The sequence below is a fragment of the Rattus norvegicus genome, chromosome 4 (assembly GCF_036323735.1).
Source record: "Rattus norvegicus strain BN/NHsdMcwi chromosome 4, GRCr8, whole genome shotgun sequence".
Classification (NCBI taxonomy): Eukaryota; Metazoa; Chordata; class Mammalia; order Rodentia; family Muridae; genus Rattus; species Rattus norvegicus.
In genome coordinates, this window is record NC_086022.1 from 79,255,231 (window position 1) to 79,273,020 (window position 17,790).

Sequence of the window (17,790 nt, forward strand, 5' to 3'; positions counted from 1 at the left end):
ACAACAAAAGTTTGGAGAGACCCAACTTCCTATCTATGGAGAAGAAGAGTCCAATAAACTAGGACACCATTGCACTGCCGTGCCTGGTGACAGAGTGTGTGTATAAGGACAGTGTGTGGTCTATAGGGAAAACCACCATTAACTAAGAGAAGAAGGCACTGGAGAACAACATATACAGCGCTCTAAATTCTGTGTGCCATTTCCTTCTAGGAACGGCAGATGGATGGTCTGGAAGTGCCCCTTAAAAGCCAGACCATTCAGAGAGTGGTATTCTTCCTGGTGTCTCCATTAGGAACACAGCTCTGAAGTGCTCTAGAGCTGGGGCTGGGATGATCGCTAAGTCCATTCAGTGCTTGCTGCACAAGTATGAGGTCTTGTTTTCAGATCCACAACGTCCAGAAAACTTGAGCACAGTTTTGCATCCATAACTCTAGTGTTGTGGGGAGGGATGGGGAAATAAGTGGATCCTGGGGTGGGTTGGCCTGCAGTGTACCAATTCAGTGAAAGACTATACCTCAAAATAAGGTGAATGGCCGAGACACAATGCCAACCTCTGTCTTCCACACAAGTGCACATACACATACGCAGGCAAAACATGTGCACACAGAGACATATATGTGTCACGCCAAAAAGAAAGAGATAGGATGGTGGAAATGATAAAAATGTATCTAGAGCTGAAGATAAGATGTCCAAGATGTGGGAAGACTGCTTGGAGCATCCTGAAGAACTAAGAAGGTGGGCATAGGTTCTCTACCACACACTTGTAGTCAGAGGACAGCAGAAAAGCAAACAGGAGAGAATCCAGCCTTGTCTCTCTAATGCTGAAACTCCCAAGGCAGTACAGAGCTAGCACCCATGCAAGTCTCAGAGTCAGGATCTATCCACCCAAAAAAGGAGCCAGGAGCAAGAATCATGGAAGGACAGTCATGGAAGCCACAAAGTGTCTGACTCCTCAGTCTTCATTTGGTAAATCAAATGATTTGAATTTTGCTTATTTTTAAAAACAACATTTTGGCACTCCAATTTGTGGCATGAGTCCACAGACAGGGAAAGCACTCCCCTGCTGCAGACAAACTCAGAAGCCATCAGATTCGGTTAAGTCACCTGGGAAGTCCTTAAGGAGAAGGTGAGGGATGAGAAGTACTGAAGGGTGATGTCATACAGGTGAAGACAGGTACAAGATAGAACCCGACCTGTCATTGGATGAGAAGGAAGGATGATGGGCAGGAGAAGAGTTTAAGGGAAGAGGGAGGAAGCCACGAAGAGAACATGGAGGCTGACATTAAAATTCCATTCTGTGTATTTACATGTTGTTATGAATATTCTTAAGGGATGGATGTGTATAGGGCTTTGTATGTTTAGGTGGGCAATTATATCTTATCAATTGGATCAGAGGTTATTGTGTTGTGTGTTCCTTCTGTAGCAATTTAAGAGAGTGTGCGGCAGCTAGAGACACTGCAGAGTTGGGATGTGTGCTTCTGGCATGATGACAGCCTCCTTGGGAACTAGGTGGGTAGAGAGATTGCTGCCAGGCTCAGAGAGAAACCTTCGGCAGTGTGATATGGGATGGAGCAAAGTGGGTGAGAGGCTTTGCTGACTGAGATTAAGATCTCTACCAGATATCTTGGAGCACTGCAGTGCCGGATCTAGTGTGGGGTAAGAGAAGCATTTTTTTTTTATAATTTTACAGCAACAAAGTACCATAACAGAAGGCTTCAGGACCCTTACAGTGATACTTTAGAAGGCTTGAAAACAGAAGCAGGAAGTGAAAAGCTAAGTGAAGTTGACTCAGTACTGTTTGACTGTTATCATTTTGGTATTTCATATCTTATCCTTAATAGTCATAGTGGCTTTCTGTACCTGCTCAAAGAAAACAATCTTTGGAGATACAGGAAAAAGAAAAATATAAAAAGTGTATTGATAAGATACAAGTCTTATAAGGAAAATTAGAAAGACTTATAAATAAAAATGAGAAAAATACTCAGACACAGAGAATTTTAGACAAGCCTTAGAAAGACTTGAAAATGAAAATAAGCAAACTATTCAGACACAGACGATGGGAATTTAGACAAACCTTTAAAAGACTGATAAGTGAGAATAAGAAAAATATTCATACACAGACAGAGGAATTTAGACAAGACCCTACCATGACACCACATGATGAAATGGAAAGGGAGCTACCCAAGACATCATACAAGCAGACAATAAGTAACCTCAAGGTTATGAAGAAGTTAACAGAGTCCTGCAAGAATATTAAATTTGAGGGGATTGAGGGAAGTGGTCATTTCCTGTGGTTTACATTCACTCTCTGTGAAGCAGATATTAAACTCACAGGCAACTCAGAATAGAATTTCCCCACATACACAAGACTGCAAAGACTTGGCAACAGCAATATTGGGAGCTGGTCCACAGTTACAATGGTGAACAGGGTGGAAAGAGGAACCTAGGGCCAAAAAACAAGGCAATCAGGTTAGAGGCATTGATAATTCCCAAATCAGTTGCTAGGCAAAGGTAAATATATTGAGTTGCAAATCCAGCTGGAATTTGATGATCACGCCTTGTCACTATGTCATTTAGCAGTTTTAAATGCTCGGGATAAGGTTGAAGAGTCAGAAAAAAGGTCTAACCCTTCAACTTCAATGCCATTTATTTGTATTTTTTGCTTTGTATTTTTCTCTTGGGAGAGACCAGAATTATACTAAAATTATACAAGACACAAAAGAAGCATTCACTGGGTTTTTTGCCAAGATTAACTTTATAAATAGAATAGTATCAGATTCAGAAGTCAGAAAAATACTGATTTGAATATTAGGCTTTTGAAAATGCTAATTCAAAATCCAAAAGGGCAATTAGACTTTTAAAGGCAAGATCAGTATCAATAGAAGAAAGGATTAGAAATATGGCTGATAATGGACCTCACATTTATAATTCTAATCTGGTAAGAAAAGCAATTTCTAAAATTCTTAAGAAAACCAAAATGGCAGATGTTTTAATTGTAGCAAGCAAGGTTATTTGAAAAGGGATCGTAGGCAAGGTGTACCTAGAAACAATGTTTTTTCTAGAAATAATTCAAAAAAGAAGGCCTGAGTCTTCTGGAGTATTCATAAGGTGTGTCAAAGGCTGTCATTGGACTAATGAATACAGATCAGTAAGGGATAAGTGAGGTAACCCTTTGCCATTGGAAAATACCCTAAAGGGCCTCCTGCAGGCCTTCATATCAAATTTGATTCAGTCATTCCCTATCAGCATTGGAGGAACTCACCCACAGAGCAATTAAAAGATTTAATGCCTGTTGTTAGAAAGAACACTGCTCTGGGTATAACTGAGGCCAGACCAGCTTCAGTGGATAAAACATAACATTCAGAAGGGACCAGAAAACAAACATTTTTGCAACCTGCTCTAAATGATTAGAGACCAAAAGGAAAAAATACAAATAAATGGAGTCAAAGTTAAAGAGTTAGACACGGAAGCAGATATAACAATAACGTCACCAAAATCTTGGTGTGCAAATTGGCTTCTCGGGAGGTAAATATTCAGCTTCCAGGGACTGGAACTTTATCTCAGTTTAGACAAAGTGCAGGGTAGGTCAAGTGTATAGAGCAGAAGGACAGATAGGAAAATTAAAGCTGTATACAGATAACATTGCCATGAATGTATGGGGATGTCCCTTGTTGCAAAAATGGAAAACACAGATTAACATTCCTCCAATCTCAGAAACAAACTATAAAATGAAAAATGCTTCTGAGAAAAATATGAAAAGGTATTACCAAGAACAGTCAGACTGTCCAAGTTGTCCATCAGCAGCATGTGACAGGAGGAGGGGTTGGTCTTCCAAAGTGAGCAATCCCCCTACCTTTAAATTTAATTTACCAAAGGCACACTTGCCTTACTGGCATAAAATGAAAAATGAGTTTTCTTAAATCAACTGTCTTAATTCCATGTTAGAGTGTTAGACGGACATAGTTTGCAAGTGGCCCATGCCACCTTGGAATCAGCTTTTGAGTTTTAGTATTTTTGTTTAGTATTTTTAAAACAAGTGAGAGATTTGAAGTGTTTCAAGTAAATTCAAAGGGTTACTACAGTTCAAACTTGTTTTCTAAATCTCTAGGAGTTAGAGAGATTTGGAGCTAAGATAAAATATTTGAGCAGGGAGGTGGTAGCTCATGCCTTTAATCCCAGCAGACAAGGGGATCCTAAAAGTTAGTTGGTTAAATTCTACAGTTACGTTGAACAAAGTGGTGGTAGTTCACACTTCTAATTAGAGCACTTGGAAGGCAGAGGCAAGCATATGTGAATTGTAATTATTTAAATGTAAAAGCCTCTTACAAAAGGTAGGCTGAAATTCAAAGTGAACGTCCCTTGTAACCTAAAAATAAATATTTAAGTCTTGAATTTTATATATATAATATATATGAAAAAAGGGGGAAATAGGTATATTTATCCAATAAGATATACTTAGTTTTCAAAAGAATTCTTAAAATTTCAGTTGAAAGATAATACTTTTTCTATTGTCAAAAACCTCTTTGCCCTAGGAAAAAGATAACATGCCAAAAAAGGGAACTCCCCAGAGTTGGAGATTTGTTTTTATCTTTCCAGGAGAATAAAAGCATCCAACTAAGGAATCCAGAGACCACCAGACAAATGAAATATTTGAAAGAAAAAGACAATCATCAAGACAAAACGTCTCAAGAGAAAGAGCAAATTGGCCAAGTGGTACCGCCCACCTCCCTCTTGTCCCTTTTGCCCTCTAAAGACATAAGTGGTAAATGTGGTCCCAATTCAATTCAAAACGAAAGCTGTCTTTGGGCTTGGAGCATAGCCCTCACCTTCTTGAAACTCATGTATGCTTGTTAAAGGAAAATCTAAAATCTCTATCTCCTATCAGCAGAGCCACCTGGTATGGGACGGAGGTTTGTGTCTGTGTGTCTTGGTGGGCATACTCAAGCACTCAGGGGATCACAGTGCATGCCATTGCCAGAGCTACCCAGCTGACTCAGCCTGGAAGCAGCGCTGGCACTGACCAAGTACTGGGAGCTTGGCATGCGTGGCAGAAGTCTAGAAACTGAAACAGCCTCTGGGGTCCTCCATAGTTTTTAAACAGTTCACTCAGAACAGTAGGGTACTGACATTGACACCCCCTCCCTCCTCTGGACTTCTTTCTAGGCTCTACACAGATTTCTTCCTGTTCCATGGGCTGTAGCTTCAGGAGTAGAAGGCTAGTTCCACAGTTATGACCCATGGGCCTACTCTTAAATGGGACTTGTGGGCACATCTGAGTAAGTCCCAAGTCAGAATCCCCTCAAATGGTTGGTACTCAACACTACTCTGCCCGTGTCTCCCTGATAGGGTTTGGTGGCATTATTTATAATAGGCTTCCTACACATAACCCGTTCTGACATGTTCTCAAAAAGGTCACACCTAGGAGCTCCATGGCCTTCTTGTTCAGTTGTAGACACCGTGATCACGTGGCATTTATACAAAGGTCATAACTACATCAGGAGCTGAATCTCTGGCCACAAGGCCTGCCTAACACTTCCTCCTGTTGTTTACAAGGGAACACATATTTGTGTGTGAAAAGTCTAGCCTCAGCTCCTACCTGATAGCTCCAAATCCCCACAAGGACAACTCCCACCACTTTATAAAGTTTCTTGGAGCCTAGGAGAGCTTTGCACCACATGCACCGATGTGATGTTCATGGAACTCATTCCTATTTCACTGCTGTACCCCCAGAAGACCTTTATGATCTGAGCAAAGGAAGACCATGAGATACAGAAGATGGTTCTTCAATATCTGGGGCTTTCTGTTCCCTTTTACGCAGGGGAATTGTCCTGCCTCAATGATGGGCATGCAGAAGGAGGCTGCTTTAGAAAATCTAATAAGTTCACCAATACCCTTGGCTGGTCATTGTTCTGGTATGCAAAGTTTACCCCCGACAGATCTCTCTTTAAACTGTGTGTGTGTGTGTGTGTGTGTGTGTGTGTGTGTGTGTGTGTGTGTGTGTGTTTAATCACTTCAGTGCTGGTTGATCAATGCAAGTCTGGTAACAGTAGAGTTTCCATCAGTAAGGGGGGGAGCAGGTCAGTATATTAGAGCACAGCTGCACCCCAATGCCAAGTAATGGAAAAACCGTATGAGTGGTGAGTCTGTACCACTGGAGGGAAACCCTGCAGGATATATTGAGTGGCAGAAAGTAACAGGCAGCCTGTGCTAACTTTGTGGAAGAATGGGAGGATACTAAAGTTCCCAGTTATAGAAATGAACACTGAAAGGTCTGAGGTGCTCTCAAACAGCTAGGACCGGGAAAACAACTGTTCTCCTTTTAGAAACACAGCCTTAACTCCAGGAATGGAGGTGGGACAAAGGCAGTCAGAAAAGTGTTTGTCACCAGGCATGAAGACCTGAGTTCACATCCCCAACATAGAAAATGGGACATCATGCAACACAACAGCAGCCCAGAATTAGAATTAAAGGACAAAGACAGGCAGATCCCTGACACCTGCTCAACATCTACGTCTTTCAGAATCCATGAATTCCAGGTTAACTGAGAGATCCTGCCTCAAAAACTACTGTGGGGTTGGGGATTTAGCTCAGTGGTAGAGCGCTTGCCTAGCAAGCTCAAGGCCCTGGGTTCAGTCCCCAGCTCCGAAAAAAAAAAAAAAAAAAAAAAAAACAAACTACTGTGGGAAAAGACACAATGGCAACCTCTGTTCTCCAGACCATAGACACACAAGAACACATTCACACCACACACACACACACACAGAGAGAGAGAGAGAGAGAGAGAGAGAGAGAGAGAGAGAGAGAGAGAGAGAGAGAGAGAGAGAGGAAAAGAAAGACAGATGATGAAGATGAAGAAAACAGCCCAGAGCTAGGAACTTGCACAAGGTGTACGGAAATGTTCACAGAACCCTCTACAGACTAAAGGACATCACTGGAAGGACAGTGTGTGGCCTTTTAATGAAGTTAGGTCCAGGCCCAAGACTGAGAGTCCCTCTGTGGGCAAGGGTTCTAGGCAACTTTGACCAGAAGAACAGGATATGAAGTTAGTACATAGAGACAAGTGGGCAAGCTGGTCTTTAGGGAAGAATCCAATAGAAAATTCCACCCTGAGTTGTGTTTCCACACTTCTGAGTGGGACATGTGACATAAGGAAACACATTTCCAAACATAAATGTATTGACAATGCACAGGTTCTCTGCCCAGCTCCCCACCATGTCCCTGGGGAGTGCCTAGGCTTCCCTTTGCTTAATTTCTATTCTACAATTGAATTTTAAAGCCAGGCATGGTGGCATACACCTTTAAACCCAGACCTCAGGAGGCAGAGGCAGGCAGATCTCTGAGTTTGAGGCCAGCCTGGTCTACAGAGCGAGTTCCAGGACAGCCCAAACTACACAGAGAAACCCTGTTTTGAAAAAAACAAACAAGAAAATTAAATTGAAATTCCCCCAAGTCCTCATCCCCATCAGAACTGCTGTTTGTACCTGGGACGCCTGTAACTGGCCCAGTACCAGAAGCTCCTGAGCCTCGCACTGTGCCTCTATCACCAGCATTCTCGGCAAAACATTTCTTTTTTTGTTATTGGATATTTTTACTTATATTTCAAAGGGGATACCCTTTCCCAGTTTCCCATCCATAAACCCCTTATCCCATCCCCTACCCCCTTCTTCTATGAGGGTGTTCCCCCATCCAAGCACCCACCCCTTCCCACCTCCTCACCCTGACGTTCCCCTGCATTGGAGGGGTCCAGACTTGGCAGGACCAAGGGCTTCCCCTTCCATTGGTATCCAACAAGGCCATCCTCTGTTACATATGCAACTGGAGCCATGGGTCAGTCCATGTATACTCTTTGGTTGGTGGTATAGTCCCTGGGAGCTCTGGTTGGCTGGTATTGTTGTTCTTATAGGGTTACAAGCCCCTTCAGCTCCTTCAGTCCTTTCTCTAATTCTCCAATGTGGACCGCATTCTCAGTTCAATGGTTGGCTGTGAGCATTCGCCTCTGCATTTGTCATGCTCTGGCAGAGCCTCTCAGGGGACAGCTATATCAGGTTCCTGTCAGCATGCACTCATGGCATCAGTAATATTGTCTGGGTTTGGTGGCTGTATGTATATGGGCTGGATCCCCAGGTGGGGCTGGCTCTGAATGGCCATTCCTTCAGTCTCTGCTCCAAACATTGTCTCCATATCTCCTCCTATGAATATTTTTGTTCCCCTTTCTAAGAAGGACTGAAGCATCCACACTTTGGTCTTCCTTCTTCTTGAGCTTCATGTAGTCCATGGATTATATCTTGGGTAATCTGAGCTTTTAGGCTAATATCCACTTCTCAGTGAGTGCATACCATGTATATTTTTCTGTGATTGGGTTACCTCACTCAGGATATTTTCTAGTTCCATCCATTTGCCTATGAATTTCATGAAGTCATTGTTTTTAATAGCTGAGTAGTACTCCATTGTGTAGATATACCACATTTTCTGTATCCATTCCTCTGTCGAAGGGCATCTGGGTTCTTTCCAGTTTCTGGCTATTATAAATAAGGCTGCTATGAACGTAGTGGAGAATGTGTCCTTGTTAGATTTTGAAGTATCTTTTGGGTATATGCCCAGGAGTGGTATAGCTGGGTCCTCAGGTAGTAAAACATTTCTAATGGGGAGAATCTACGGCAATGAATTACCTATAATAAAAAGGACCTCTCAGAGTCCTTCCACTTCCTCATAGGCCATGAGTTAAGCCTTGACTTCATCAAGGCCTCGTGAGTAAAACTCCTGCTTGAGACCCAGAGCCTTGAGTGGAGAGCAAAGGTCAGATGGGGTCTTCTTACATCAGTGACAGGTGCAAGGCTTTGGGGAGGGATGTTCATCTGGGGCCCAGGATCACCCCAGTCAGGATCTGCAGAAGCAAAGCCTGATAACAGGAACAGCAACACACTCGTGTGCAAAGCCAGTGTGTCCCAGGAACTCTGTATACAGCAGGACCTTGTACCTCACTAGCAGGTACAAGAAAAGACAGGGCAAAAAGGCTTAGGTCTGTCAGTACCACAAGCAACCCTGCCTTTCTAGATGGTAGGAGGGGGCTTCATTTACAATTGTCAGTCATGAATTCCCACCTTGTGAGTGAGCCTTAGATACAACTAGATGGCTGCCCATCACCCCAATATAGGTGTCACTATGCACTATACTGGTTGCCTTTGCCAGACCATTCACTGTTCTCTTGTACGTTTTACAGCTGAGTAGGACCTATTGATTGTTTTTCTTCCTTGGAAGTCTGAATTGTCCTTGTGAAAGTATAAGACCCAGTCCTTAAGTAGGAGGCTTCCAGGTCAGATGCGGCTAAATTCCTTCAAGCCTTTTATCTGAAGGATGTAATGTCTCCAGCTATTGAGTCTTACTGTGCAGTTGTGAGACGCAATCAATGGCAAAGCCAATAGCCTATGCTCCTCTGGGAGTCTCATGGACTTCCCCCTGACCAACAACGCAAAGGGAAGTTTCCCATGCCTGGCCCTGGGCTTGCTGTTGGTCAACAGCTCATTGGGGGGATCAATATCATCTTGGGTGATGGAATTCCATTTAAGTGTGCCTGTGCCTGTTCCTGTGCCTGTGCCTGTGCCTGTGCCTGTGCCTGTGCCTGTGCCTGTGCCTGTGCCTGTGCCTGTGCCTGTGCCTGTGCCTGTGTCTGTGTGTGTCTGTGTCAGTGTCTCTGTGTGTGTCTGTATGTGTGTCTGTGTCAGTGTTTGTGTGTGTGTCTGTATGTGTGTCTGTGTCTGTGTCTATGTCTGTGTCAGTGTCTGTGTTGGTGTATGTCTGGGTAGTGTAGTATTTTTACAGTAAGCTTATAAAATGTTTTCCTCATGGCTTTTTCATTATCTCTCCATTCTACAGACCTTACATTCTTGTATCATCCTCCCTTCCTGCACTTTAAACATTTAACCTAAATTTCAGCATGTGACCCTCTAAATGATCATCTGTTGAATCAGAAATGGAATTTTGCTATCACTACAGTCCTCTGGCCCACCAGAGCTCAGGCCATTTTTAGCCCTTGAGGAGCAGGTCTTGGGCTGCTGTGACTCACGCTGCACCCTGCTGAAGAATGTTCCTCAGTGCTTTAAGACCAAAAGGGAGAAACTGTGGGAGATACCTAGATAAGAATGTGTATAAAAGGTTTTCATACCCTGGAGTAATTAGGTGGATGCACACAGGAGCCGGGACAGCACTGTGAACTGTGAGTAAGGATCAGAGCCTCCAGCTCTGGCTTCAGTTGGGTAAGGGAGGAAGCACAGCTGGGGGAAAGACAGGGCTTAGAGACAAGGTGCTCAGGAGTGCTGTCTTGGAGAAATACCTAAGTTCTCTCCTCTCTTCTGCTGAGTTCCAGAGCCATGGGGTTGGCACAAAGGAGCTGGGCACTGGGCTGCACGGCCATCATGTCAGTTCTACAGATGGCCATGGCAGGGAACCCCAACTGGATGCTGAACGGCAAGGCCCAGGTGTTGGCAGACCTGAGCGCCCAGGAGATCCAGGCCGTGCACAGCTTCCTGATGAGCAGGACAGAGCTGGATCTGCAGCCATCAGACACACGGGCTTTAGACAAGAATTCTGTGCTCCTCATTGAGACACTACTGCCCAAGAAGAAGGATGTCCTAGAGTTTCTGAATAAAGAAACCAAAGCTCCTGTGCGGGAAGCCCGTGTCATCGTTTTCTTTAGTGCCCAGGAGCACCCTAATGTCACTGAGTTTGCTGTAGGGCCCCTGCCACAGCCCATCTACATGAGAGAACTTTCCCCTAGGCCTGCGAAACATCGATCCTGGGCATCCAGACCCATGTGCAAAGCAGAGCAAAGCCTTCTCTACCACAAAGTCAAGGAGGCCACCACACCCTTACGGGAGCTTTTCCTTCATACCACCGGCTTCTCATTGGAAGACTGCAATGGCCAGTGTCTGACCTTCACCCATGTGGCCCCCCACAGTGTGGAGTCCAGACATCGGGCCACCTGGTTTCTCTTGCAGCGCATAGTAAAAGAACACCTGCTGCAGCCCACAGGCCTGGAGATCCTTGTGGATCATGGGAGCACAGATGTCCGGGACTGGAGAGTAGTGCAGGTCTGGTATAATGGGAAGCAGTACAACAGCCCAGAGGAACTCGCTCAGAAATATGCAGACGGAGAAGTAGATACCATGGTCCTCAAGGACCTGCTGCCCAAGAACACAGAACTGCCACCAATCTTTAACAAGCCCGGTGGGAAATTCCCAACCCCCCTCAGAAAATCTGGCCCCCACGTGGAACAAGCCAATGGTTCCAGATACAGCCTAGAGGGTAACACTGTGATCTACAAAGACTGGAGTTTCTCCTTCCAGCTTCGACCCTCTTCTGGGCTGCACATATTGAATGTACACTTCAGGAATGAGTATATAGCCTATGAGATCAGTGTGCAGGATGCTGTGGCTGTGCATAGAGAAAAAACACCTGCAGGAGAACTGACCAAGACCATGGACCTAGGCTGGGGCCTGGGCAGTGTGACTCGTGAGTTAGCCCCTGGCATCAACTGTCCAGAGACAGCCACCTTCCTAGACGTCATCCACTACTATGACACTGATGGGCCTGTCCGTTATCCACGAGCCCTCTGCATCTTTGAGATACCCACAGGGATGCCTGTTAGGCCCACCTTTAACCATTTTGCAGGCAAAATCAACTTCTTTTCAGATGTAATGGGACACAAGCTGGTGCTACGGGCAACTTCAGCACTCTACAATTTTGACTACATCTGGGACTTCATCTTCTATTCTTCTGGCATGATCTCAGCCAAGGTGCATGCCACAGGTTACGTTCACACCACCATCTATACCCGTGAAGGACTGGGAGAAACTCACCTGCTGACTCACCAACTTGGCCACAGCCACACCCACCTTGTGCATTACCGTGTCGATCTGGATGTGGCAGGTAGGACTTAAAATCAGACCCTCTGTGTCACTTAGCTGCTTCCCACCATTAGCATTACCTCACCAAGAGAGGGCTGAGACTCCCTGATGTTAATCATAAGTATTCACTGAGTCTCCACCCCCAATCCCAAAGGAAACATTATGCATATCTGAGAAATAGTGGCTGTGAATGGTACCCTAGTGTTACACAGAATTTTAGGTGTGTATCTGCCTTGGGTCTAAATCCAATGGTTACAGAGGGAGAGGAGAAAGAAGTACAGTGGGAGGAGGGAAGAAATGCCACCGTCTAGCCCTTTCAGATCTGTCCATACTGGATATATAATGTCACCACAGAGTAGTATCCTGGCTCTGACATTTGACATCAAAGCCAATAACAGAGCAAGGCCAGCAGGATCAGATGGATATCTGCTGCCCACAAATCTGATTTGTTTTTATGGCTCAGAGTATATTGCTGCAGAAAGGTTCAGGCCTTCAACAACACAGGCATCATCTCTGGGGTTAAAACTACAGCAAGCAGGCTATACCACAGCTCTCTTGAAAAGAGCCTGGGTTACACTGAAACTACTGCAATTACCAGGACTGACCCATGAGCTGTCCTCTAGTTTCTGCGGTTTGGGATTCATTTAGTTCCCCAGCCCACATTGGTGGCTCATCTTCTGCCCCCAGCACTGCTTCTTGCTGGCCACTGGATGTGGCTATGGTCTGTGTTAGAGATCTAGATTGGAGGGAGAAAGCTTCCAATCTAAGCTTAATTCTGAACTTCCTTCTCCCCTCATGGTTTCAGGCATCAACAACAGCTTCCACACACTGCAAACCAGGCAGAAAAACACCACCAACTCCAGCAGCCCAAGACGCCTGGTACAGGACATAATGGAAAAGACACAGTATTCCCAGGAGCGTCAGGCCACCTTCTCCTTTGGACACACCCTGCCTTCATTCCTGCTCTTTAGCAGCCCCAAGAAGGACATCTGGGGATACCGGCGCAGCTACCGCTTAAAGATCTACTCCACATCTGAGCAGAGTCTGACCCCTGAAACCCAAGAGGACTTGGCTTTCAGCTGGGCCCGGTGAGGAGTGCAGGGAGTGTCAGGAGTCAGTGGGAGCTCCTCTCTGCCTGTGACTGTCTCTCTGTGATTCAATTCGTGAGGCTCTTAGTCCGTGTGTGCATCCTCATGCACGTGGGGAGGGAAGGGGTGTGCTCACAGGGCTCTTGGTCCTCAGATGCCTTTGAGCACTCTCGCAAAGTCCCAGGAGGTAACTGTTCATTGTGAGGAAACACCAACTTCCCCATCTGTGGCACTGAGGATGAGAGCCCTAGCTGGATCTCCAGGGCTCAGAACCACCTGGCTTGTTCTCAATCTGCAGGTATTCCCTGGCAGTGAGCAAATACTCGGATTCTGAACGGTACAGCACCAGCATCTACAACCAGAATCACCCCTGGGATCCCCCTGTGGTCTTTGAGGATTTCCTTCAGAACAATGAGAATATTGACGATCAGGTACTAGATTAGTCTCTCCCTTCCCTCCTCTGGTTTTATCACTACCCTTTCACTTGACCTGTCCCTGGTCCTAGGAGTGTGGCTTGCTGGTGGAGGGCAAGTTCAGAGGTCATGAAAGATGAGCCAACCTCCTTTCAACGGGGCTAGGACTCTCTGTGGAAAGTTTGTAGACATGTCTTAAAATGACCCAGACTTTCCAGGGTGTACAATCAGCACCTCCTGTCCACTAAAAACTTTGTCTCTCCCACAGGATTTGGTAGCCTGGGTGACAGTGGGCTTCTCTCATGGGCCCCACTCTGAAGCTGTTCCATATATGGCCTCATCTAGGAACTTTGTAGGCTTTTTGCTCCTGCCTTTCAACTTCTTCTATATCACTGAAAAAAACCTAAGTACAAGTGCCGCAGACGTGGCAGACACTGGATTCCTGGAGGCAGGCTCTGCCTGATAACCCCTCTATTCAACTTCAGTGGGGCCTACAACCCTGTGTAAAGAGTCCAACCCCAGTTCCTGCTCAACACCCACAAGAACATTTAATAAACATTTAACATTCTTCCCTTCTCTGTTGCTTCTAGAACTGTGGAGGGTGTGGACCACATACTCAGATAAGTGGCCATGGCCTCCATATACAGTTATCTACTGTATGCCAAAAGGACCAGGGTAAAGATTTTCTATGAGATGGATTTTTCAATATCTGAGTCTTTGCCATACCTCCTACAGCAACTTTATGGGAATTGTCACACCTCAATGCTTGGCATGCAGAAAAGGCTGTTGAGATTACCAACATCTCACCCTTTTGTTGTTTTAGCATCTGAGGTTTTCCCATAAAATTCTTTTATCAACAAATGACAAAACATATCTGTGCGCTGATTCACAGTAGAGTCTTCAACAAGTAAAGTCTGGAGACAACAGACTCTGCACCTGTGGGGAAGAACAGTTGCTTGTTCAATCAACTAAGATAGAGCCTGCCCACCCACCCACCATGGTGCCACATAACAGGGACTGTAGGGAACCACCTACAGGATGACTGACAGCCATGTACCCTGTGCTAACTTTTGTGTATGAATAGGAGGAAGCTAAGAATCCTTTATAGGGGGCTGAAGAGATGACTCAGTGGTTAAGAGCACTGACTGCTCTTCCAAAGGCCCTGAGTTCAAATCCCAGCAACCACATGGTGGCTCACAACCATCTGTAATGAGATCTGATGCCCTCTTCAGGTGTGGATAAAGACACCTACAGTGTGCTTATATAAAAATAAATAAACCTTTAAAAAAAAGAATCCTTTATAGGAATTAAAGGTGGATGGTATATAGGTGTCTTCAAAAAGTAGAAGGAGACAAGGAAACAGTTTTCCTGAGTGCATCTATTGGGGACACAGCCGTTAACAACTCCAGATCTGGAGTTAGATTGATAGCTTAGTCCTTGCCATGCAGGCATGAGAAGCTGCAACCAGGTCTCCAACATCCTCATAAGATGGGGGAAGCACAGTGGCCCACATCTTTTTTCCCAGCAATGGAGACAGACAGATCCCTAGGGTTCCCTGACACCCACTCTAGTGGAATCAGTGAGCTCCAGGTTCACTGTCTCGAGAAACAAAGTGGAAAGAACAGACTTTGTTCACCAGGAAAGCATACCCAGAAGCACGGACACATGCACAAGCATATAGAGATACACAAAAGAGAGCAAGGAAGAAGGTGGGTGTGGTGGCACATGCCTTCCATTTCAGCAGAGAATTAAAGGTAGTGTGAGGCCAACCTGGTCTACACAGAAAATCCCAGGCCTCCAGTGCTGCACAGTGAAACCTTGTCTCAAACAGAGAGAGGGAGAGACAGAGGGGAGGAATCGGGGTGTAGGATGAAGATTTTTCCTGAGGTGGGGAAAGGGGGGCATTGTTTAGAGCAGCAAAGACATCGTTTGGAGCTTCCAGAAGAACTGAAGAGGCAGATATGAACTTTTCTAACCTGGATCTGTAGACAGAGGAAAACAAGGGCAAATAGAGAACCCCCAGCACTATGATATCAGTGCTTTGCAGAGACGTTAAGTCAGACAGGTCTCAGAGCCTACACAAAGATGGTCCCCCCTGTTGTGATTAACCAGGACCTCAACACCACTGGGCCACTTGATCCTAGAGTCTAAAATTGAATGACTATACAAATTTCAAAATGCATCCCCCGACAGGTAATTTGTGTCATTAAAAGGTAGTTCTGTTTACAGTACAGCCTTCTATCCTATCAAGATAGAACCCTTTGTAGCCCTTGGGAATCAAGGATTGGTATCAAGCTGTGCCTCTGGCCAAAGTATGTTCCCTCACTAAGATAACACCAAACAAGGAGGAGAATGGGAGTTTACCTGCATGAGAGATACTCCGATGAAGGAGGAAATAGAAATGTACCCTAGTGCTTGGCCTTGGACAGGGCTGTGGACTGTGAGTGGAAAGCCAGAGACTCCAGCTCAAGGTGCAGCCAGCTTTAGGGGAAGAAGCTGAGATGTGGGAGAATGACTAGGCCTAGGACAAGGCTCTGAGTTACTGGTTTGGAGATGGAAATACCTTTGTCTCCTTTCCTGTATTCCAGAGCCACAGGGTTGACAGGAAGACCCTTGGCATTGGGCTACTTGAGTGCAGCCTTGGTACTACACGTGGCCATGACTGAGTGTCCTAGATGGAGCCTAAATGTCAAACCCCAGGTATCCTGAGACCTGAGCACTGACCAGCAGAGGTTGGGGCAAAGCTCCTTGTGAAACAGGAAGGAGTGGAGCTGCAGTCATCTGAGACAATAACTTCAGGCAAGAACTTCGTGTTCCTCATTAAGATGATAATGCCCAAGAAGCAAGATGAGCTGAAATTTCTCGATAAAAGAAAAACATCTCCTGGAGTGGCTATGTCATGGTCATCGATGCTCAGGAGTGGAGCACGTCATTGTCATCAAGTTTGCTCTGGAATCCTACTGCAGCCCATCTACATTAGAGCATGTTCCCCTGAGCCAGGGGGATAGCTGTGAGTGTTGAGTTGCAGGATCCATTTCCAAAGCAAAATATGACCTCTTCTACAAAACCTAAGAGGGCCAACAAGCCTGATATGTTTTCTTGGTACTGCCAGCTTCTTATTACAAGATGTAGCCAGTGCGTGACAATCAGCAGTGTGGCCCTCCCATGGTGGGAGGTTCACAAGAGCCATAGCAGGTACATTACTATGTGGAGGGTGTCATTGTGCATCCAACAGGGTGAGAAATCCTAGTGGATCATGGAGCACAGCTGTCCAGAACTAAAGAGTGGAGCTCTCTGGTAAAAGCAGCAAGTTCTACAACAGCCCAGAAGAACTGGCTCAGAGAAACACAGATAGAGAAGTGGGCATGGTGGTCCTCAATGACCACTACCCAAGAACACAGCAGCCTCCAATCTCATTCTCCTAAAAACCTCGTGAGGACTTCATGATGCCCGAAGCATGGTTGATCCCCCAACACAGCACGGCCTTGCTTTTCCTACCACAGCCTAGAGGCCAGCAGTGTGCTCCACAGAGGTTGGAGCTTCTCCTTCCAGCTGAGGCTCTCTTCTGGGCTGCAGATTCTTGACGTGAGCTTTGCATTTAATGTACCAGCTACAAGGTCAGTGTACAAGAGGCTGTGGGGGTCTTTATAGAAGACACACACGACTGTGTGCTTTCAGACCCAGTATGTGAACCTGGGTAGTTCACTGTGACTTGCTCCCTGGAACTGACTGAACCACAGCCACATTCCCAGACACTTTTCACTAGACACTGGATTTCTCCATCAGATGGGTTTTCCAATATCTGAGGTTTTCAGCTGTCTTTTGTGCAGGGGAATTGTCCCACCTCAATGATGGACATGCAGAAGGCGGCTGCACTAGAAAATCTAACAAAATCACCAATGCCTTTGGCTGGTCATTGTTTCGGCATGTAAAGTTTACCCTCCACAGATCTCTCTTTAAACATATTGTGTGTGTGTGTGTGTGTGTGTGTGTGTGTGTGTGTGCTGAATCACTGTGGTGCTGTCCGTAACAGTAGATTTCCCATCTGTAAGAGGGAGCAGGTCAGTACATTAGAGCACAACTGCACCCCAGTGCCAAGTAATGGAATAACTGTATGAGTGGTGAGTCTGTTCCCTGGAAGGAAACTCTGCAGGATCTCTGTGAGTTCGAGGCCAGGCTGGTCTGCAAAGTGAGTTCCAGGACAGTCAGGGATACACAGAGAAACCCTGCCTTGAAAACAACGAGCCAACAAACAAATGAAGCACAGCCTTCAAGAGCCCCTGGTTGGATATGAACAAAGGTTCAGTCACAGGCATGCGGTCCTGAGTTCAGACCCCCCCACCCAACACTGATAGAACTAGGCATAGTACAGTGTGGGTTGGTAGA

The 17,790-nt window shown here is 45.6% G+C and overlaps 1 protein-coding gene across 1 annotated transcript; it reads left to right on the forward strand.

Annotated features, from left to right (window-relative positions):
* The first annotated feature begins 10,367 nt into the window (after window positions 1-10,367).
* Doxl2 (diamine oxidase-like protein 2) lies at window positions 10,368-13,974 on the forward strand. The gene is made up of 4 exons (NM_199291.1): window positions 10,368-11,925; window positions 12,709-12,991; window positions 13,290-13,422; window positions 13,673-13,974. The coding sequence occupies exons 1-4, from the start codon at window positions 10,368-10,370 to the stop codon at window positions 13,865-13,867; spliced, it is 2,169 nt and encodes a 722-aa protein (NP_954985.1). The 3' UTR covers window positions 13,868-13,974.
* Window positions 13,975-17,790: the final 3,816 nt, after the last annotated feature.